Source organism: Podarcis liolepis, assembly GCF_965112155.1.
Source record: "Podarcis liolepis genome assembly, chromosome: 15".
Taxonomy (NCBI): Eukaryota; Metazoa; Chordata; class Lepidosauria; order Squamata; family Lacertidae; genus Podarcis; species Podarcis liolepis.
The window spans coordinates 5,810,791-5,834,351 of NC_139566.1; the positions used below are offsets into that span (position 1 = coordinate 5,810,791).

Genomic DNA, 23,561 nt, shown 5'->3' on the forward strand with positions numbered 1-23,561 from the left:
TCCAAGCCAGGCTCCTGTTTTCATGGTAGCCAAATATCCCAAAGAACCAGATAGACTGCCTCTGGAGCTGGGAGCCCACCTTATTCTCCCAGTAGCCAACCAGGTGCCAAGACCTGAGCGCTTATCTCGGAGATAAGGCGTTCCAGGTGCGAAAGAGGTTCTTCCGCCACCGATGACCCAAACCAGCCTCTGTTGGGACAAGCCTCAAACTGGGGAGGGGGGGGGAGTGATTTAAACATGACCCCCACCACACTGCTTTCCTCTCCTCCTTTTGAAACCCCAAGGCAGAACCACAGAATTATAACGTTGGAAGGGACCCACAAGGGTCATCTATCCCAACCCGCTGCGGCACTGTAATTTCCCCCCCCAAAAGGGGAAACAAACCACTGTGAGAAGCCATGCGCCTTGCAAATTCCAAAGCCGAAACTTTAATTTGCTCAAATTACAAAAAGCCGGGCCAGAATGAACTGTTGAGAAACCCAAGCAATTCCCCAGAAAAAAACACCGGTTATCGGCAGAAAAACGGAAGCTCCAAAATGCACACATGATCTCATTTTTTTCCATGAAAGCAAGCCAGAACGACACTCCGAGGAATAGTGCAGAGTGTCCATTGCAGGGAGGGAATCGTAGAAGATGATGGCACCTAACCCCAAACCCCTGCGATTGCGGGAATTGCAGCTATGAACCGGCAAACAGGTGTTTCTCATTTATCCGCTCCAGAAACATGCTCCGATCCGGCCTTTGGCAGCGGAACGCTTCATGCCCGGGGCGTCCCCCCGATCTTCCCGGCCATCTGGGGGTCGTGCTTGGACCCCCCCAGGCACTCGGGGCTCTGGATGATTTTGGGGTTCTTCTCCCACTGCTGGGGGGTCTTGGCCTGGATGGAGAGGGCGTGGACGGGCCCGGCCAGCTCCTCCTGCAGAATGTCGTTGACCAGGCGGTGGCGGTGGATGAGCGAGAGGCCCTCAAAGCGCCGGCTGGCGACCACCACGCGGAAGTGCGTCTCGGAGCCCCGTGGCACAGCGTGCATGTGGCTGTCGTTGATGATCTCCAGGTGCACGGGCTCCAACGCCTGCTTCAGTTTGGCCCGGATAGAGGCCTCCACGGGGGTGTTCTCCATGGGCGAGCCGCCCAGCGCCGAGTAGCCGGCGGAGAAGATCGGCCGGCAGATAGCTCGGCGGAGGGCCAGCAAGCCCGAGGACAGCATCGGGAGAGGCCTGGAAGAGACAAGGAGGTTCACTCGTTTCAGATACGTGTTTGCGATCTTTAAAAAAAGGCACGGCACCAAAGGAAAACAGGCGGGTGGTTAAGTTCACTGCATGTACTGTGTTAAAGGAAAGTATAATGAAAATGATGTACAGATGGTACTTAGTAAAGGTAAAGGGACCCCTGACTCTGGGGTTGTGGTGCTCATCTCGCTTTACTGGCCGAGGGAGCTGGCGTACAGCTTCCGGGTCATGTGGCCAGCAGGACTAAGCCACTTCTGGCGAACCAGAGCAGCGCACGGAAACACCGTTTGCCTTCCCGCTGGAGTGGTACCTATTTATCTACTTGTTCTTTGACGTGCTTTCGAACTGCTAGGTTGGCAGGAGCAGGGACCGAGCAATGGGAGCTCACCCCGTCGCGGGGATTCGAACCGCCAACCTTCTGATTGGCAAGCCCTAGGCTCTGTAGTTTAACCCACAGCGCCACCCGCGTGCCTAGATGGTACTTGACTCCTGTTAAATTAGCAAAAATATATCATAACTGTGATAATTTATGTTGGAAATGTAAAGAAAAGGAAGGAACTTTTTATCACATGTACTGGACTTGCCCCAAGGTGAAAGACTTCTGGGAAAAGATTTATAATGAATTGAAAAAAAAAGTTGAAATATACATTTATCAAGAAACCAGAGGCCTTTCTTCTTGGAATAACAGGTTTGGAATCGCCCAAGAAAGATGTTAATTTTTTTTTTTGTATGCCACAACTGCTGCTCTAATTTTATTAGCTAAAAAGTGGAAAATGCAAGAATTACCAACGGTGGAAGAATGGCAGATGAAAGATGATGGACTTTTCGAAGCTAGCCGACCTGACTGGAAGAGTCCGCGACCAGAAGGAGGAGGAGTATCAGGAAGAATGGACAAAATTTAATGAGTATTTAGTTAAATATGTTAAGTCAAATTAATGGGAAACAGCTTGCAGATATTTAATTGGCTTAGGATTTTATATAAGCTAAGTGACGAACTAATATGTTTAATTACAAATTGAAAAGATTTAAGGATGTTAACGCTGAAGTTAATTTATTAGAACTATGATTTGGAAAACCGTTAAAAGGATATACATTGAAATTCAACCAAGGGGAAGCGAGGAAGTCACTTAGCAATGTTAATAAGTGTAATTTCTAATAAGGTTATGTTTTTTGTTTGTTTGTTTATAATTTTGTGAAAATCAATAAACATTTTTTGGAAAAAAACAGGAAAATGGGCGGGGAGGGAAGAGGAAGGGGAAAGGAGGAAGTTTTTCTTAGTTATAGGGTTCTTGCGACATCCGGTCAGAAGGGAAATTGTTTTCTTTGCAGCTGCAACGCAGAAGGTAGCTTGTTTTGGTTCATGTTTTCAGTCTTAAAAAGGGCACAGCAGAAAAGGAAAACAGGTGGGGAGGGAAGAGGGAGAAAGATGCGAGAGCTCTGGCACTGTTTCTTAAGTTACGGGGTTCTTGTGATGACTGGCTGAGAGGGAAAGATCTCTTTCCCTCTTCTATCGTTGAATCATTTTTTTTTATTTTTATCCGCAACTTTGCTTGTTTATTTTAGCTGGCTTACCACAGCTGTTACAAATGTCCACGGCAGCAGGACAGTCCTTGGGTTCATGTTTGCAATATTTAAAAAGATGCAGCCCAAAAGGAAAATAGAGGGGTAGGGAAGAGTGGAGAAAGGGGAAATTCTGGAGCTATTTTCTAGTTAAGGGGTTCTTGCAATGACTGTCCGGGAGGGGGAAAAATCTCTTTTCCTCTTCTATGGCTGATTTATTGTTTTATGTCTTCTGACCTTTTCCTTAAGAAGACTGATGTGGGGGCTAGGTTTGTTTTGTTTTGAAACCCCCGTAAAAATCCTTCGAATCAGGTTAAGGATGAGAGATAAGTGAAATGACTGAGATTGCGCGGCAAACTTTGTTTGTTCAGCATCCAGAAGATCAAATGTTTGTCAGGGAAATACGCTTAAGAGATGACGAATGATCCAAACTCTGGATAAGGTGAACTATTAAATCGGGGTGGAAGGGGGACTATCGATACACCCCCTTGAGCTCTTTGGGTATGCAATAAATAAATAAATACAGATGCAACAAATAAACAACATATGTGGTTTGTGAAACAGCAAAATGAGGGCCCTCTATTTTTAAGTCCTGGAACCCATCTCTTGGGCAAAAGGCCCAGAACTGGAGGAGCCGCTGCTCCCCAGAGCATGTGCAAAGTGCCTTTCCACACATCCCAGAACAAGTAACCAAGCTAAGTTTCCAGGGCAGTCTGCCTCCGAAATTAAAACTCCGGGGTTGCATCCGGACCTGGGGGTTTGAGAAAGGACGAGAGGGGCGATGATGGCTCTAGCAGGCCAGATGCGAAAACAGAGGGGAGGGGGCTTTCTGGAGAGGCGGGCGGTCATTACCGGTGGGAGGTGGCCTGCAGGCATGCAAGCTTTTTTGCAAATAAAGGGGAAGGCGGCGGGGTTGGAATGATTATTAGCGAGCATGCAAACAAATGATTGGTATGGAATTTTGCCCATGCATTGCAAAAACAAGGGGGGTGTTGCTAGTTGAGCGCATTGCAAAACGGCGAGCGAGGTAGCTCCAGTTTACACGCAGTGCATGGAAAATACAGCCTGTCACTCCCCCCCCACCCCGCCCCCAGCATCCCTGCAACGCCGGGGTCCAAACCCCCAAAGCTCCCCCCCCACCCTCCAAAAACAGTCGCCTCCCCCCCACCTGTCCTTCAAGGTAGAGTCTCCAAACTGCGCTTCCTGCACCGCTGACCTTCTCTCTCCTCGGCTGGGATTCTAGGAAGCGTCAACAGCACTACAGTTCCCAGCATGCCTCGGGGCCCTCGCCCCTCCCCTCTCGCTTGCTTCCTCGGTGCATTCTGGGAACTGTAGTTCTTTTTTTGCTCCCGTGGGCAAAAGCGGGTCTTTTAATGCGAAATGGGAAAGGGATCCGAGTTTTTTTGCTCTGCGAAATGTGGGACCTCTGAATGCGCAGAGAAGTGGCGGCTGCCTGTTACCTGTAACACATCCTTACGCCCTATAATGCAACAAGAATTTACTTGCACGCTTTATTAGCAAAAAAACAACAGCCACAACTCTGTCCAGATTTTCATTTTTGGGAATATGGCAACCCTAGCTTTAAGATTTTCTTAAATCCGGCACCCCCAAACTCATCCCTGCAGATGTTTTGGGGACTACAATTCCCATCATCCCTGAACACTGGTCCTGTTAGCTAGGCATGATGGGAGTTGTAGTCCCAAAAACATCTGGAGGGTCGAGTTTGGGGATGCCTGTCTTTGCACACACACCCCTCGAAAGAACCCCGAGAACTGTAGTTTAAGGGCGCTGGGAATTGTAGCTCGGCCCGGCCCCGCTAAACTACATTTCCCAGGATTCTTAAAAAGCCACGTGCTTTTTAAGCGTACGGAGTTTTGGAATCAGGCTGCAGTTTGCTGCTTGACCACGGAGTGGCGCAAACTTCGCCCCTAAGAGCCTTTCTGCCAGGATATACTGTACAAATAGAGACCTTTCGGAGTACTGTGTTTTAGAATCGATGGAAGAATATCCGATCCACCCAGGACTTAATCCAGGTAGTTAAAATGAAGTTTATAGCAAACGCATCCTCTCTTGCGCCATGGTTTGTAAGCACCTTTGGAAGAATGGCAGATGAAGCTGATTGACTGTATGAGACTGGCAGAAATGACTGGCAGAATCCGTGACCAGGGAGAAGAGTCGGCAGAAGAAGATTGGAAAAAATTTAAGGACTATTTACAAAAATACTGTAAAATTAAGGAATGTTGAATGATGTTGGATTGAAATTAAGTGGTTTCTAGCTGTAATGGTACAAAGGAATATGATAAAATGGTTTTCTTTTTATAAGTAAGAATTTAAGGTTATAATAACCTAAGATGCTGGAGAAAAAATAAGGTGTTTTCTTGTTTTTCTTTTTTTTTAAAGCTGTAATGCTTTGAGATATGGATTTGCTGCACAAATAATTTGAACTGGATATGCAAGAAGGGGAGGTATGAGGAGGTCAGGGAAATATGTTATGAGAAAATAAGTTGTGAAATTTATGTGTTTTTAACTTTTTTATGTTTGCTTTTTTCTTTTTGTTTGCAAAAAATTGGAAACTTTAATATCTTTTTTTTTTAAAAAAATGTAAGCACCTTGGGGCAGTGACCTCTCTGCTGACGGTTTCCGTCAAACATGTTGGGAGTTAGATTGGCAGAAAGTGAGAATCAACTGGCTGCAAATCACTAAGCCAATTGAATGCCCTCATCCATATACGTCTTGTCTCGTCCCAGATTTTTTTGGACCCACACTGCTGTCCCGCAGGGTAGGACCCAAACCAATGGATTCAAAATTGTTGCAACAAAGGAGATTTCGACTAAACCGCATATCACTTTCTGGTGGTGAGAGTGAAAAGGATTGTGGACTCTGCTTGGAGGTTTTTAAGGCAGCCATCTGCCAGCGATCCTTTAGCCGCGATTCCTGCGTGGCAGAGGGTTGGACTAGATGACTCGTGGGTGTCATTCCAACATTACAATTCTAAGCGGTCTCTGTGTGATAAAGAGACACCTAAAACTGGGCAGCGACAATTCCTACCAAACCTCTAGTGGCAGGGAGTTCCGCAGGACGCAGGACCTGCCACGCTAAAGGGTCTTTCCTGTACAAAGGCTGACCCAAACCTCAGGGGCATGGCAGGGAACCAACAGAAAGTTCATTTGAGAGCGAGCGATTGAGGGGGAGCAGAATAACTCCCCAGCTTCCTAAAGCTGCTTCGCCTGGGTCCAATCTGTTAAGGCCTTTGGGAAGCGACAAAGGAGTGCAGCTCTGGGGTTGCGCACCTGGGAGATGGGGAGGGGGGGGGAATTAAGCGGCCACACCTGGACAAAGCCACTCCCCGCTGCCCCCTCCGCCATCAAAGGGGTAGGGTGCCCTCTGGCTAACACCTGCCAGGTTATGGATGGAGCGTGAAGTCAAGCCTTTAAGGAATGCACCCTGGGGTGCCCCCTTCACCTAAGCCGCTAATCACCTGTAATTATGTGTTGTGTTCAAAAATCCAGGGGGGAATGACCTTCCCTGCTGGGGCTTAGCTGCTGTGGGAGGTGGGCCGAGCCTTCAGTGGAAGTTGGAGAGGTTGCAGATTAGGGGCAAAATCAGGACACGATTGTGCCCCTCTGACACCTTTGTTGCCGCAGCAGGGATGGCACCACAAAACACCTTCTCGCCAGGCGTTCCACACTCTCCCCCCCCCCAATTTTTTTATTGATTTCCCAAATTTTATTACAAACATCAAAAAAACAAACAAACATAGATCCTAACTGTAATAATTCCACTTTTGTTAACATTTTTTGTTGACTTCCTCAAATCCCCCTAGCTGAGTTTCTATGTATCTCATTGTAACAGTTTCCTAAAACTAATTTCTCATAAAATTCACTTCATCAATTAACATCTTTCTTTCTTTTCATTTTAACTTTATATCTATTATTCTATAACATCACATATTTAAATCTTCAGCCAATCTGGTACTTGCAGGTGTTTCTATTTAAATTATCTTAACATATTTAGCTAGATAGTCTTTAAATTTCATCCGTTCCTCCTGGTACTCCTCCTCCTTCTGGTCACGGACTCTTCCGGCTAACTGCCCAAGAAAGATGTTAGATTGTTTTTGTATACCACACCTGCAGCTAGAATTTTGTTGGCCAGAAATGGGAAATTACAAGAAGTACCAACAGTGGAGGAATGGCAGATGAAGATGATGGATTTTTGGGAGGCGTTCCACACTCTTAACATGCTCTACTATGCTGTGGCTGGGAGGGTTGAATGTTTGGATCAGGGCTGGGGAACATCTGCGGGTGAGAGTTCTTTGCTGGGCCTGCTGGGAATTGAGAGTCCAGCAACATTTGCAGGGCCCCACAGATGTTGCTCCCCACCCCAGATTTTAGGGGTCTTCGAAGGCATTCTCTTGCCATTGAGTTAGGAACTTGGGGGAACTTCAAACAGGCCATAGTTTTAAGAGGCAGTGTGGGACCAGGGAGATCAGGGTTCAAATCCCTGCCATAATGCTCTAGGGCAGGAGTCAGCAAACTTTTTCAGCAGGGGGCCGGTCCACTGTCCCTCAGACCCTGTGGGGGCCGGACAAATTTTGAAAAAAAAGATGAATGTATTCCTATGCCCCACAGATAACCCAGAGATGCATTTTAAATAAAAGCACACATTCTACTCATGTAAAAACACGCTGATTCCCGGACCGTCTGCAGGCCGGATTTAGAAGGCGATTGGGCCAGATCCGGCCCCTGGAACTTAGTTTGCCAACCCATGCTCTAGGGAAATTGAGGGGGGCCCGTCACACAGCCTCTTAGACTAGCCTACCTCTCAGGGGTGTAGTGAGGTTACAATGGGATGGGACTGGGCCACGTACGTACGCCACCTTGAGGTCCTTCGAAGATGAACGTGGTATCTAAATGTCATAAATAATATCTCTCATGGACTGCCTCTTGAAAAGATTGAGCCAAGTATTCTCAGAATGGGGACGCGGGTGGCACTGTGGGTTAAACCACAGAGCCTAGGACTTGCCGATCAGAAGGTCGGCGGTTCGAATCCCCGCGACGGGGTGAGCTCCTGTTGCTCGGTCCCAGCTCCTGCCCACCTAGCAGTTCGAAAGCACGTCAAAGTGCAAGTAAATAGGTACTGCTCCAGCGGGAAGGTAAATGGCGTTTCTGTGCGCTACTCTAGTTCGCCAGAAGCGGCTTAATCCTGCTGGCCACATGACGCCGGATCCCTCGGCCAGTAAAGCGAGATGAGCGCCACAACCCCAGAGTCGGTTATGACTGGACCTAATAGTCAGGGGTCCCTTTACCCTTTACCTTTATTCTCAGAATATAGGCATAGAAGCATCCTTCAACAAGGATGCTTTGAAAGCTGGAGTTTTCTGCTGAAGCTGAGCTATCCCACAACACCCATTTCGCTCTCAGGATGGGGGGGCTCCTTCCAGAAATCCCCTTCTTTCTCCCCTCCATGAAAAGTGGAGAGTACCTTGTGGTATTCTGGAGTAAAACTGGGATGATTCCCGTGGACTGGAACTTGGAATATTTCAAGATCTCCCTCGGCAACCCTGTAAGTCCTCCCCATTGTGTCCCCCCCCCCCGGGAATTGCTACTCAGAGGTAGACTGGCCATGAATCTGGGGCTTTGCTTAGCCAACCTATAGTGGCTGCTGATAGACCCATAAACCCCCTTCCACAAATTTGTTTAATTCCCCTTCTTAAAGGCTGTTCAAGGCCTGGATTCTGCTGTGTGGCAGGCAGGCATTCAACGGGTGAGCCTTTCCCCCCATTCAGCCCCCCCCCTCCAGGGGAAATTTCCCCTGCTGGATTCTTGCCTGCTGCAAAGCTGTTAAAAGCTCACACTTTTATATTTTCAACACCAGCTGCAACTTTACGGGTTAAAAAAACAAAACAATAATTGCATGCAATGGAGGCAGGCAGAAATCCAACAGGGCATTGTTTCCTCTCTTTCCTCTTGCCCTGGTTTTGCAATCCTTTGACCATTCGTTGACCTCGGCTTTGGAGACATCCCACCCAAGATCTGTAGGCAGAGTGGGGTCGCTTTGGGTCAGGCCTCTGCTAACAGGCCAGTTCTTCAAAATTATATCGCCTGCCAGAATGTATCAAAGTGGCAGGAGGGCACCCTTGACCCCGAGAGCCTGGGAGGGGGGTGGGTGGGGGGGAGAGAGAAAGAGGGCTTTTTTTAAAAAAAAGAAAAAAACCCACAACCTTATTTTTGAATGACATTAGTGTTTGCTCTGCAGCCCGGGGTGAAGATGGGAGGTCACCGAAGGGTTAATACGGTGCGTCCTGGTAAATGTTCATTCAGGACTTAAACAACCTTCAGGAAGGGAAGTGGGTCAAGCTGTTCCCCCCTCCTCTCCCATCCCACATTTTATTTTATTTTGGGCGGGAGGGAAGTGGGTCGAGGACAGGATCATTATGGCAAGATGGTGAGTTTCTCAAAGTTGTTGTGGAATTTTTCGGAGGGGGAGGCAGAAGAATACAATAGGACGAGCAGGCTGGATCAGGCCAATACTCCATCGAGATCATCATCATCAAACCTTTTATTGGCATCACACACAAACATCCAAAACAAATCAGTACAGAATTACCACTTCCCCAGTGGCACAAAACATTTGCTAAAAGAACGGAGGCAGAGCAGTCCATCGTCATATCTCTTGGTCTCCAGGGAGATCAGGCATCTGCAGTGTATTTCGACGACAAAAAACCAAATAGAGATATTGAGCCACTAACTTGGTGAGCTCCAGATCATTCCCCAGTAATAGAAAATGTATGACCTCCGACTCTGGTTTCCATTTGGGGATACAGAGTTGATCTAGAAATTGCTGATGGAAATCAGCATATTATTGTTGTTGTTTAGTTGTGTCCGACTCTTCGTGACCCCCTGGACCAGAGCACGCCAGCCACTCCTGTCTTCCGCTGCCTCCCGCAGTTTGGTCAAACTCATGCCGGTAGCTTCGAGAACACTGTCCAACCATCTCGTCCTCCGTCGTCCCCTTCTCCTTGTGCCCTCCATCTTTCCCAACATCAGGGTCTTTTCCAGGGAGTCTTCTCTTCTCATGAGGTGGCCAACGTCTTGGAGCCTCAGCTTCAGGATCTGTCCTTCCAGTGAGCACTCAGGGCTGGTTTCCTTCAGAATGGAGAGGTTTGATCTTCTTGCAGTCCATGGGACTCTCAAGAGTCTCCTCCAGCACCAGAATTCAAAAGCATCCATTCTTTGGCAATCAGCCTTCTTTATGGTCCAGCTCTCACTTCCATATAGATCAGCTTATGGTTTACAATTAAGAGCCATATGTTGTAAGGGTTTCCACCAGGTGGTCTTCACATGGGCAAGTTATTTCTCCTTCCACCCTGCCTGAGAACCTTCCCCAAAGAAGGTTTGATGGATTTGAATTAAACCTGGCCAGCGAAAATGCCCTTCTTTCTTGAGGGTTAAGCAGAAATTCAAGGTAATTATGGTTAGTTTCACAAGGGACGCGGGTGGCACTGTGGGTTAAACCACAGAGCCTAGGGCTTGCCGGTCAAAAGGTCGGCGGTTCGAATCCCCATGATGGGGTGAGCTCCCATTGCTCGGTCCCTGCTCCTGCCAACCTAGCAGTTCGAAAGCACGTCAAAGTGCAAGTAGATAAATAGGTACCGCTCCAGCGGGAAGGTAAACGGCGTTTCTGTGCACTGCTCTGGTTCGCCAGAAGCAGCTTAGTCATGCTGGCCACATGACCCGGAAGCTGTACACTGGCTCCCTCGGCCAATAAAGCGAGATGAGTGCCGCAACCCCAGAGGTGGCCACAACTAGATCTAATGGTCAGGGGTCCCTTTACCTTTACCTATGGTTAGTTTCATGTGCCCAATAAAGTTGAAAGTAAAGAGGGGAACATGTTTTCTCTGCTGCTGCTGTTAGTTCTTGGCGTTCAATAGCCCACAACCTAGTTTTTATTATAGCTTGGCAGATGGTAGGGACATCGATCACAAAAGTTCCACTGACAGCCCGAGTTGCTGTACCTTCTTATTAAACTGTTGTAGCCCTGGGGAAAGAAAGGGGTCTAACAAAACTTTGCTGAAGAGAGCATCTTTATCTGATGTAAGGCAGATATTTGACCAGCACATCTAGTCCAGCATCTCGTTCTCAGGGTGGCCAACCATTATGGGAAACTCTCAAGCAAGATTCTGGTGCAAGAACTATTCTCCCCTCCTGTGGCTTCCAGAGACTGGTGTACAGAAGTATTTCTGTCTTCGACCAGAGAAGCAGAGATAGCCATCAGAACTAGTAGCCACCAATAGCCCCCTTCACCTCCATGAATTTGTCCAAATCTCATTTAAAGACACCCAATTTGGTGGCCATCCCCACCTCTTGTAGCAGTGAGTTCCACAGTTTAACTATGGACTCACTGCCTGCAGAAGGACTTTTCTGCGCCCTGAATCTTCCAGCATTCGGCTTCATGGGGAAACGATGGGAGCCCCTTCACTTCCCAGAGATCTCGGGATCCTTTCCAACTCTGCACGTCTATGATTCTAGGTTCCAGCTTGTCAACATCCATCTTCAATTGAGACGCCCAGAACTGGACACTGTATTCCAGGTGGGGGTCTGACCAAGGCAAGATAAGAGTCGTACTATCCCTTCCCTTGACTGGGACACTAGACTTCTGTTGATGCAGCCTAGAATAGTGTTAGCTTTTTTTTGCTGCTGCGTCACACTGTTGACTGCAAGTGAAAATTAAGAAACGAGCTTTCAGACTGATTCGGCAACATCCCTTGCAAGGACTTCCTAGTGATATTTGTTGCAAACTCCATCTTGCACCTTCCGCTTGGTCCAGCCCTCAGCTGGTTCTTCGGCCCCTTCCCCTCCCTTCCCCCGCTTCTCGCACTCATCCAGCAAAGCCAATTGGATCTGACATGACGCCTGAGCCTCCCGGTTTAATCCTGGGTTATGTTTCCCTCCAGTGACCACGCTGGCAAAGATTAGCTGAGGGGCTCAGGAAAAAAACAACCCAAACACCTCTCCGTTCACCCAGGGGCTCTTTATTAAAGAGGCGTCGTCGTGGGAGAGGAATTCGCCAGTAGGAACAGACGAATCCATCAGTTTCGGGTTATCTCAGCTCCTCCTCTTCCAGTTTGGCTCTCCACATCAGCTTTCAATTCCTTCTCGGCAAAATGCTTGTGAAGGTTCGTCGGAGTACTTTAGCGTGAATTTCCTCCTGTTTATTTATTGCATTTACAATCTAGCATAAAGCCACAGGTTTTTATTATTTATATAGTTATATATTCAATATTTTAAAATTTTTATTGGAAATTTTATTTACAGCATAACACAAACCCCCCAACACTGAAATCCACCCCGATCAGACGCGAACATAACAAGCAACAGGCATAATATACAACAATACAAACAACCAAATAAAAGACTTCCTTTATCCTGTTTCTGGCATCCTTATTTACTTCTTATAAGCTGTTTCCTTTATGAATAATTATTAAGATTTTTCTAATTATAACTTAAATATCCACAAAGTCTCCTGCGGACATTAATCGAAACAAGTCCAGGTATGAATTTTAGGGCACTGTTTTGTGAAGTATTCTCTGCATTTTCCCCATGCTTTTTGAAATTCTTGTCAAGTGTGATCTCTAATTGCCTCTGTTAATCTAGCCAGTTCAAAATTGTGCCAACAAAAATGGAATGGCAAGACAAACTGTTAGAGTATATTTATATAGTTATATATTCAGTGCCTTTTTTGGGGGGGGGGTACGCAGGGGTACGCATACCCCTAAACATTTTACGGTCTTCAAACAAAAACATCTTGGAGATCCCAGGCCGCAGGGAGGTTAGGCTGGCCTCAAACCAGAGCCAGGGCTTTTTCGGCTGTGGCTCCAATCCATAGGCGCCGACTCCATGGGGCTTGAGGGGGCCCGAGCCCCCTCAAAAATTCGTTTGGGGGGGCTCAGCCCCCCCAATAATGTCGGGCGGCGGTGGGCGCGTCCGTGGCTTTTATAGGGCGCCCGGCGCGCACCAGCTCAATAACGGGCACCGGCGCGGCGGGGGGCGCCGGGCCGGGGGAGGGGGGCGGCCGGCCTGTCTCCTTGGCAACCCCATTGAGCAGCGCCGGCTCCCCCGGGAGGGCCATCCCCCCGCGCCGCCGATCGCCAACACCGCCGACGCTGTGGCTGCCCGAGCCCGAGCCCGAGCCTGAGCCCGAGCCCGAGCCAAAGCCCGAGCCCGAGCCCGAGCCAGAGCCCGTCAGTCAGTCAGTCAGTCAGTCAGTCAGTCAGTCAGGAAGGAAGGAAGGAAGGAAGGAGAAATGGGGAGGGAGACGAGGGAGGAAAATTGCGCGCAGGGTGAAGAAAGGAGAAGGGTGAACAAGACGAGCTTCCAACCCAAAAAAGGGCTGGAAGACTTGGAGGATGAAGGATCGGGAAAGAAAGCGACGCCTTCCCCGCCCGCGACGTCGCCCGCTTGTCATTGGCAGCGCAGCGGGCGCCCAGAGGGGCTGGGCACCGGCGCAGGGCCGCTCCACAGCCGCGGAGGACAGCTGTGCGGCTAGCAAGGTGCGCCGCGTAGAGCGCGGCCCTTGTGTGGCCCGGTGGCCAGGCAAGCTCGGGCGGGGACCCCCATGCGAATCTAAGACGGGAGAAGAGGGCAGAGCAAAGGGGGTCCCTTCCCCAACCTCCGGCTCTGAGACTTCCCTGCGCCCCAGAAAAGCGAAAGGATTTTCTCTTCTTCTTTTTTTATAAATATTTTATTAAAAATACAAAGTTAGAAACATACACTGAAGAAAAAAGTAAAAGAACAAGAAAAAGAAAAAAAGAAAAAGAAGAAAAGAAAACCAACCATTCAACACATTTTTTATATAACTAACTGGACTTCCTCGCATCTCCCTTACCCTGCATTCTTTATAATAAAGATATCAGCAAATTATTACATTGTTTCGTACCTTATTTTGTACTTTTCAAATACTATACCTCTAAATTTAACATACTTTTCATCAGTTACTTATATCTTAAATTAAACATAGTATTACCTTAGATTTTGACCTTTTCTTACTTAAAATATAATTTCCTGTTTCCCAAATCTAATTGCTGAAGCTATAGTTTCCGAATCGTTTAAATTTTTAACATTCATACAACTTATATTGTTTTTGTAAATAGTCCTTAATTTTTTTCCAGTCCTCTTCCGTTGTTTCTTCTCCCAAATCTCGGATTCTGCCAGTCATTTCAGCCAGTTCCATGTAGTCCATCAATTGCGTCTGCCACTCTTCCAGTGTGGGCAAATCTTGTGTCTTCCAATATTTTGCGATAAGTATTCTTGCTGCTGTAGTTGCATACATAAAGGAAGTTCTATCCTTCTTTATCACTTTCTGGCCAACAATGCCCAAGAGGAAGGCCTCTGGTTTCTTGGGAAAGGTATACTTAAATACCTTTTTTAACTCATTATAGATCATTTCCCAGAAGGCCTTCACTTTTGGACAAGTCCACCAGAGGTGAAAGAATGTCCCTTCAGCCTCCTTACATTTCCAACATTTATTATCAGACAGGTGATATATTTTTGCAAGCTTGACTGGGGTCATGTACCACCTATAAATCATTTTCATAATATTTTCCTTCAAGGCATTACATGCCGTGAATTTCATTCCGGTGGTCCATAACCTTTCCCAGTCCTCAAACATGATGTTATACCCAATATCCTGAGCCCATTTTATCATGGCTGATTTGACTGTCTCATCCTGAGTGATTTTCTCTTCAACCTGCCCTCCATCCTCTTGCGGAAAACTCTTTGCCTGCCCTGCCTGTATCTCGTTTTTGCTTTTTAATTCCACACACGCACCCTTCGGACTTCATGGCAATCGGGCGTGCGGGTGCGTTTCCTAAGAGAGTGAGGACCCCCGCCTCCTCCCCACCTGCTCCCTCGCCAGCCAGCCAGCCGCGCGCCCTAGCCAGAGACCCCCGGCCGTCCCCGTCGCGCAATCGGCTGGATCTCCCTTCAGCAGGCCGTGCTCACAACTCGGCCCAGGGACCCCCAGCAGCGGATCTCCGGCTCAGCTGAAGAATCCGGCAACAAGCCACCTCCTCCCCAATCGCTCCGCCGAAATACGCTCCAAACCCCCCCCCCAGATAGGCCGCCGGCCGCCAAGTCTCGTGGCGCCCTGAGCGAGGGTCTCTCCCCAACACCGCCACCTCGAACTGCGTTCTCCCGGCTACCCGAGCGAACCAGCGGCAGGACCCCGGTATGGGCCCCCCCAATATTTTTTATAAGTCGGCGCCCCTGCTCCAATCTGGTGGAACGCTCTGTCACAAGAGACTAGGGCCCTGTGGGACTTGACATCTTTCTGCAGGGCCTGCAAGACGGAGCTGTTCTGCCAGGCCTTTGGCCAAGGCACAGTCTGACCCCCTCCTTCCGTAATCCTCACAGAACTCTAGCCCAATGGTTGTCATTAATTTGATTCTGAATTGATTTTAGAATGAATTGCTTTCAGAATGCTGTGTTACTTTTATTGTTGTTAGCCGCTCTGAGCCCGGCTTCGGCTGGGGAGGGCGGGATACAAATAAACTTTTATTATTATACAGTGGTACCTCCGGCTAAGTACTGTATTTTTCGCACCAGACCATAAGACGCACCTAGTTTTTGGAGGAGGAAAACAAGAAAAAAAATATTCTGAATCCCAGAAGCCAGAACAGCAAGAGGGATCGCTGCGCAGCGAAAGCAGCAATCCCTCTTGCTGTTCTGGCTTCTGGGATAGCTGCACAGCCTGCATTCGCTCCATAAGACGCACACACATTTCCCCTTACTTTTTAGGAGGGAAAAAGTGAGTCTTATAGAGCAAAAAAATACGGTACTTCATTTGTTCCGGAGGTCTGTTCTTAACCTGAAACTGTTCTTAACCTGAGGTACCACTTTAGCTAATGGAGCCCCCTGCTGCCACCGCACGATTTCTGTTCTCATCCTGAAACAAAGTTCTTAACCCGAGGTACTATTTCTGGGTTAGCGGAGTCTGTAAACTGAAGCGTCTGTAACCCGAGGTACCACTTTATTATTATCTGTGATTTTTTTTACTTTTGTCCATTTTCTGTATTTATTTCCCCTGATTGAACTATAAAATGGTGATTTTCTTGAGTCAAAAACCCCCTAAACATTTTAAGGAAAAAAGCACTGTAAATATTTATGTGAAGCACTGCGCACACACACACACACACACACACACACACACACACGTGTGTCTCTGGTCTGGAATGAGTTTTAACAGCTGGGACACTGCATCTGGTATAAGGGGGCCTATCACAGTCCGCCTGCGTAGTTCCTGCAGTGGTCAAATGCCCCAAAGAACCTAGGGGTGCAGATAGACTGCTGCTGGAGCTGGAGGTTCCATAAGGACATCGGAAGAGCCAGGCTGCTAGGTCAGGCCTGAGGGGCCCCATCCACCACAGCCCGCAAGCAGGACCCGAGTTCAAAAGCAGAAACCATGCAACTTTTCAGCAACTGAAACATATTCCTCAGCCTAGGGAGAACATCTTTGCTACCACGTTGCATCCCAGGCCCTTTTCTTAAGGCTGTGAGGTTGCGGCACCCAAATCTCAGACGCCTGAGTCCTTCTGGACGTGGCTGCAGGGTTGGGGTGTGAGTGTTTGTGTGTGTTGTCCCATTTTGCTATCAGCTTGATTCTTGAACTTTCTTGCAGGCCGTATTGGCCCCAAAGAGCACACTCCGGCGGGGTTTCGCAGCCCTGTGGGCAACGCCCCCAAACAACTTGGCGCTTTTCAGCTCGCTGCTCCTCTACCGCCTCCTCCCCTTTGGCCACATGACCCCCTTCCTCACCCCCCCTCCTCTGCAAAATAACTTTTCCTTGTTTTTCGATTTCCAAACAAGTCATCCCCTTGTCCCGTCCTGCTCGCCTCTGTTCCCCAGCAAAGGTCGCAACCTCCTTTGCCCTCTGCGTGACACGTTCGGTCACGCCTTTGCAGCATTCCAGAAAACTGACATTCCGGATTCCCCAGAGAGAAGTCGAATGAGAGAGAGGGGGGGTGTCTCCCTCCTTCCCCCAACCCCTAACTAGGCAAGCCTCCTTCACCATCACATTGACAAATGCAATATTCAGAGAGAGAAATCAACCCCAAACTAGGAGCGTTTTTTTCTTCTAGGCCTTGTTTTCTGGGGCGAAGATTTGGTGGTGATTTTTTTATTAATTGCAAACTTTATTGAATTAAAACAACAACAATGGCCAAGCATAAGGCGTTGTCTTCCAGATGCAAAGTCTTGTATGTAGTCATCCACATGGCATCGAAACACACGAAGGAAATCTCTGATATTGCAGAGTCCATACCCAAAGGATACGCTTCATTCTCTAGAGCTTTAAAATAATTTCTCCTTATTGGCTGCTGCAACTGAGAAGGAAGGGAGATTACAGTGGTACCTTGGGTTACAGACGCTTCAGGTTACAGACTCCGCTAACCCAGAAATAGTACCTCAGGTTAAGAGCTTTGCTTCAGGATGAAAACAAACCCCTCTTCCTTTGTTTTTCCTCTGATCACCGTCCAATGGTGAGTTAAGTGCCTCCATAAGTACTATATTCCACTTATACCTAGAGCATTAAGATAATTTCTCTTTAGCGGCTGCTGTGACTGAGAAAGAAGGAAGATTACTGTGCTATGGTTAATAAACTGATATAAATTGAGAAATGGAGATTTGAAATTGACCGGGTACCCAGGACACAGAGAATGGAAATAAAGGCATCAGGATAGTGGTCCAAGAAGGTATTGGCGTATCGGTTAATTTCAGTTCTCTCTCATTTTTCCACTTTTCTGTTCAGTTGTCTGCATTCCCACCACAATTTGCGGTTATTATTAAAGTCTCTGTGAAAATCCATCCGCGTTTGGGTACCACTTTCCTCTAACATACAAAGGTTTATATTGATCTTATTTCTATTTACATTATTTCTAAGCCGCTCTTCCTAGAAAGTTTTCAACCTCAGAGCAGGGAACAAAGCAATAACAAACAAACAGAGATAGAAACAGTGTGCAAAAATGACAAAATCATTATAAACAGGACCGATAAACAACTAAGAAGCAAAATCCCAACACAACTTAATATTTCCAATTTAACAAAGTTCCAAGTATATGCAATTTTGCTTATTTTTGACATTTCTGAAAAGCAAATTTTTGAAAAGCAAATTTCCCCTAATATACAGTAACTGCATTTTTATGAAAGCTTCCATAGAGTGAATTTTCCAGGCCACATTCACACCCTGCATTCAATGAACCATGCTGCCACTTTAAACAGTCACGGCTTCTGCAAAGTCTCCTGGGAGTTATAGTATCTTCAGGGTGCTGAGAGTTATTTTGGAGATCCCTATTCCTTTCCCAGACCTAGAATTCTCAGAGGGGTTTAGCAAGCAATCCCGTTCCACAGGGAGCTCTGGGAGTTGTAGTTCTGGGGAGCAAGGGATAGAGAAGGTCTCCTAACAAATCTCAGAAGTCTTGAACTACAGCTCCCAGAATCCTTTGGGGTGAGGAAGAAGCGAGGGCCGTTTAAAGTAGTATCACAGCGCTTTGAATGGATGGTGTTAATGCGGCCAAAGTTTCTACCTCTGGGAGTGCTGGGAAGGTGGGAAAGATTTGAACTCGAGGAACCGATTGCCTCAGTGTGAGACAGCTTTGCGTTTAGTTTAGCCCATGAGGACTAAAAGCTTAGATTTTTTTTAGTGGAATGGCTTGTATCAGCCCTCCCGCATGGCTGTTGCTCGTTGGCTTGGAGTTAACAGTCAAACCGAACGAGGTAGGAGTCCCATGATTCAAAGGCTGGGGCAAATGGCGGTAGAGGCACAAGTGAAGCCATGGTTCCGATGCCGACGTGGAGGGCGATGGATGGAACACAGTGCTCTAGCCAGAACGGTCAGCTCTGAATTGCTTCTGCTCCGTGATTTCGCTCAGTGTTTCAGTTCAGTGATTCAGCTCATCTCAGCTCAGAGAGTGGGCGCATCTGGCTGTGCTCTGATGTCCATCGATCCCATCCTCGTCGCCAGTGTTAAGTTGTGGGTGAACATATCAGACGACACAGCGACTCTTCAAACAGCTCTTGTTTATTCACAGGCCAGAACAGAACTGAACTGAAGGGTTCAGCCAGCCTGCTTATATAGAGCTCCAGTACAACGTAACTGTGACAACTTTCTGTAACTATCCAATCACTGAACGTCACTTTCGATCCCTTATTTGCATATGTGGACCTGAACTGTCTACAGTATCCCCCTGCTGGCCCAGGGTGAGAACTTCAGTACATAAGAGAATGGATGGTGTTAATGCGGCCAGAGTTTCCACCTCTGGGAGTGCTGGGAAGATGGGAAAGATTTGAACTCGAAGGACCGATTGCCTCAGTGTGAGACAGCTCTGCATTTAGTTCAGGACATAAGGACTAGAAACTTAGATTTTTTTTAGTGGGATGGCTTGTATCAGCCCTTCTGCGTGGCTGTTGGCAGATCACCACCAACACACACACACACAGAGAGAGAGAGAGAGAGAGAGAGAGAGCGCTTTGGAGAAATCACTTTCCCAAGCTCTGATTGATGACCACACCACCTGTCCGTGGAAATCTCTGCTCAGCTGACATTTTAAAACAGCCCCTCGCTTGCCCCTGACCTCACCTGTTCCGGGTGGTCTTTTGAGGGTCACCGGGGGCGTACCTAGAGGCGAAGAGGTCAGAGGGAGCAGTTTCTGGAAAGACGCCTTTTTCTCCTGCTCCCCACAACCTCCCAGCCTCTTCCAAGACAGCTGAGGAGTTTTAAAAATATCATGCAAGGGCCTGCCAAATATTTGCCCCTCTCTCGGAGAGTGAAAATCAAGGAAATCTTAATTTGTCTGTGTGCCTGGGGGCGTCATTACAGATTTGAGACACATTCAGGCCATTTTTGACCAAGGCTGGTCTTGCGTAGAACTTCGTTTCTGGGCCGGTTCTTCAGGGCGACAGGTACCTCTGAGCATGCACAGAGTGCCCCTCTGCTAGTTATTTGCTTAGCTGGTAAAAATGCTCGATATGAGTCCCTTGAGCAGTTCGCAACTCCAAAACCTTCATTAAAAACCGATAAAAGAGAGTTTAAATATAAACAAAACCTGCAATTTTTAGACAATGATGCAGAATTAAATGGCATGTTAAAAGTGTGTGTGTGATTGACAGCTTCTAGATCAGGGATGATGACACGCACACATTTCAGGACCAGGAAGTAAATGTGGCCCTCCAGACCTCCCTATCAGGCCCTTGGAACTCTTCTCAGGCCACACCCACTCCCCTAGGCCACGCCTCCTCTCCCCAAGCCACTCTCCAAGCCAGCCCCTCTTGAGTGTTTTTTGATTGCCCCAAATGCATGCTTGGTAAAATGTAAAGGTTGCCATGTGCCCAGATTTAGCCGGTGGAAATCGCTGAGATGTCTGGAGAAATCTAGACGCATGTAGATTTTGGCGAATTTCCTTGAAAACAGCTCAAACAGCTTTGCCAAAAAAATAAAACAAGCTCAACAAGCTTAGTTTTCACGTTCTGAAATATGGCAACCCTATGATAAATGAGATTTGTACATTGTCCTTCATTCAAATATTGCAGGGCAGTTCGCAACATAAAAATACAAAATTCATAATAAAAGAAAAGCAAACCCATAAACCCCACCCCCCATGAACACAGTTTAAAACACCATAGATTTTTTTAATCGGCCAAAGATCTGGGAGAAGAGGAATGTTTTTACCTGCCCCCTAAAGATATTCAAAGAGCATTGCACCAGCAGGGAGCCACTGTAGAGAAGGCCCTGTCCTTGCATTGCCTTCCTCCGCACATCTTGCTTAGAGGAGAACAGAGAGGGGCGTATTTCATCTTCTGTACACAAGGCAAGCTTCACAACCCCGCACACATTTCCTTTGCCCCCCCCGCCACTCGCCCCCCAAGCTGCCCAGAAGGGAATGTGGCCTGTTCCCCCAGCAGCTGCTGTTCTAGCCAATGAAAGCTGCCTTCGCAACAGGTGTGATTTGCCCTAACCCTAACATTTAAAGCCCTATACGGCCTCGGTCCAGTACACCTGAAGGAGCATCTCCACCCCCATCGTTCTGCCCGGACACTGAGGTCCAGCGCGAGGGCCTTCTGGCGGTTTCCTCCCTACAAGAAGCAAAGCTACAGGGAACCAGGCAGAGGGCCTTCTCGGTGGTGGCACCCGCCCTGTGGAACACCCATCAGATGCCAAAGAGAAGAACAACTACCTGACATTCAGAAGACATCTGAAGGCAGCCCTGTTCGGGGAAATTTTTAATGTGTGACATTTTAGTGTATTTTTGCTCTTTGTTGTTGATGCATTGCTGTATATTAATATTTTGTTGGAAGCCGCCCAGAGTGGCTGGGGAAATCCAGCCAGATGGGCGGGGTACAAATAATAAATTATTACAGTGGTACCTCGGGTTAAGAACTTAATTCATTCTGGAGGTCTGCTCTTAACCTGAAACTGTTCTTAACCTGAAGCACCACTTTAGCTGAAACTGTTCTTAACCTGAAGCACCACTTTAGCTAATGGGGCCTCCCGCTGCCGCCACGCCACCGGAGCATGATTTCTGTACTCATCCTGAAGCAAAGTTCTTAACCCGAGGTACTATTTCTGGGTTAGCGGAGTCTGTAACCTGAAGCATATGTAACCTGAAGCGTATGTAATCCAAGGTACCACTGTATTATTATTGCTGAAGAAACCCCACTGCGCGACCCTGCTCTCCGATGAGGTCTAGAACCTTGATGCTTTCTGGATAAACTCTCTGGCTCCCTCCCAACTGGTGGCCTCCCTCCTTGTGCGCTGGAGACGACAGCTGCGCCGAAGAATGTGCTTTGCACAGTTCCCCGTCTTTTTCCCAGGGCCTCAAATCCCAGTTGGGCTAACCTCCTGAGACCTCTCCTTGCGGAAGGCAGGCAGCCAGCCAGCAAGGGGTTAAGAGTAGGATGTTCCCCAACAATACTATTGGGGGGGGTGCAAGGAGGCGGCAGCAGTGGCGTTGGGGGGGGTGAGACCTCCCTCCCTCCAGACTCTTCTTGGGCCTCCAGACTCGAAAAAACAAGAACACAAGGTCAACGCAGGAACTTATTAATCTGCCTGCGTGACGCCAGGCCTGGCCATAATTTTACGCGGATAATTAACTCCTTCCCGGACGAGGAAACGGGAGGGTCGCGTGTCACCCGGACCCGGCTCTTTCGCGCGGACGTGGCCGCGGCTGGACGGAGCCGCTTTCTCGCCTTCACTTCCTGGATTCCCAGGCCACAGGCGGTCGCCCCCCTGTTGCTCCGACTCCATCTGGGACACTGGAATCGTAGGGTCCCCCAAAGGTCATCTAGTTCAACCCCTGGCTGCAATGGAGGAATCGCAAGCTAAATAAGTCCTGGTAGCACTGTGGATTAAACCACAGAGCCTAGGATTTGCCGATCAGAAGGTTGGTGGTTCAAATCCCCGCGACAGGGTGAGCTCCTGTTGCTCAGTCCCAGCTCCTGCCAAGCTAGCAGTTCGAAAGCACATCAAAGTGCAAGTAGATAAATAGGTACCACTCTGGTGGGAAGGTAAACGGCGTTTCCATGTGTTGCTCTGGTTCGCCAGAAGCGGCTTAGTCATGCTGGCCACATGACCTGGAAGCTGTACGCCGGCTCCCTTGGCCAATAAAGCGAGATGAGTGCCGCAACCCCAGAGTCGGCCACGACTGGACCTAACGGTCAGGGCTCCCTTTACCCTTTACCTTTAGATGGTCACTCAGCTGCTGCTTTAAAAACTCCAGTGGCGGAGAGTTCCAAGGTCAGAGAATCTTGGAACCAGAATCTAGGCCAGCCCCTTGCAATGCACAGTTAAGAATCCCAGGCTCCTGGGGTATTTTTTTGGTGTGTGCTTGTTCCTTAACTTTCTTCCAGGGGTTCCAGGCACAAAACAGAGGGAGCTTCCCCTCTGCTCCATCGCTGTGAGTCTGCTATGAGAAAAGGTTGCAGCAGCTGGAGATTTTTAGGTTAGAGAAAAGGCGCCACGACATAAAATGATGCGAGGCGTCTTCCTCTCTCTCTCCTAACTCCAATGAAGCTGAATGCTAGAAGAGTTCTGATCGCGGCAAAATGGAAGAGTAATGAAATCCCCTCTATACAAGATTGGATCCAAAAGCTGACAGTATATGCCGAATTAGACGGTCTATCAGAAAAAATAAAGAATAAATCAAAACAGAGATTTGTTTCAAAATGGGAGGTTTTCAAAGAATATTTGAAAAATAAATATCGTAGTTTAAATTCTGTTGCAGCATTCGAGGAACTTCAGTAATAGTTGCAAGGTAGATATAAGAAATTAGATATGTTAAGGAAAAGTTTTATTATGTTAAAAGTGTGTATTGGCAATAAATAATATGAAACCGAAATATGGAATAGATGGGAGGTTGTGTCTTTAGTGTTAAGACCAATATTTGTTTTATTGTTTGTTAAGAAAATTATGTGTCTATGGTTATTCCTGTGTGTAATTTGGTATTTGTGTTTTTTTCTTTTTTCTTGCTGTATCAAAAAAACAAAACAAAACAACAAAAACAAAAACAAAACAAAAAAGAAGCTGAATGCTGGGAGACTCAGGACAAAGACAAGAAACTCCTTCGTCATGCGGTGCATTGTTAACCTGTGGAACTCCCTCCCACATGAGGCAGCCATGGCCAGGTGGCTTTAAAAGAGGATTGGACAAGTTCATGGAGGAGGAGAGAGCTATTGGCTGTGCTCTGCCCTATACATAGGGGGCAGCAATGCTTTGGAATGATGTATG

General features: G+C 47.7%; 1 protein-coding gene across 3 annotated transcripts; it reads right to left on the reverse strand.

Annotated features, from left to right (window-relative positions):
• Window positions 1–403: 403 nt before the first annotated feature.
• Window positions 404–4,078, reverse strand: BOLA1 (bolA family member 1). Of its 3 annotated transcripts, none has more exons than XM_083477433.1 (2): window positions 4,006–4,078; window positions 404–1,217 (listed from the first exon to the last, which is right to left on the reverse strand). In XM_083477433.1, the coding sequence occupies exon 2, from the start codon at window positions 1,205–1,207 to the stop codon at window positions 758–760; it is 450 nt and encodes a 149-aa protein (XP_083333559.1). In that variant the 5' UTR covers window positions 1,208–1,217; window positions 4,006–4,078; the 3' UTR covers window positions 404–757. The 3 variants fall into 3 exon arrangements, with proteins under 3 accessions (XP_083333559.1, XP_083333558.1, XP_083333560.1); XM_083477432.1 differs by having other exon boundaries at window positions 3,958–4,066; XM_083477434.1 differs by lacking the exon at window positions 4,006–4,078 and adding an exon at window positions 2,016–2,089.
• Between the last annotated feature and the right edge of the window lie 19,483 nt (window positions 4,079–23,561).

What these genes read in the sequence shown, in the direction of transcription:
- BOLA1 (XM_083477433.1), bottom strand. Translation starts at nt 1,207, where the DNA reads ATGCTGTCCTCGGGCTTGCTGGCCCTCCGCCGAGCTATCTGCCGGCCG.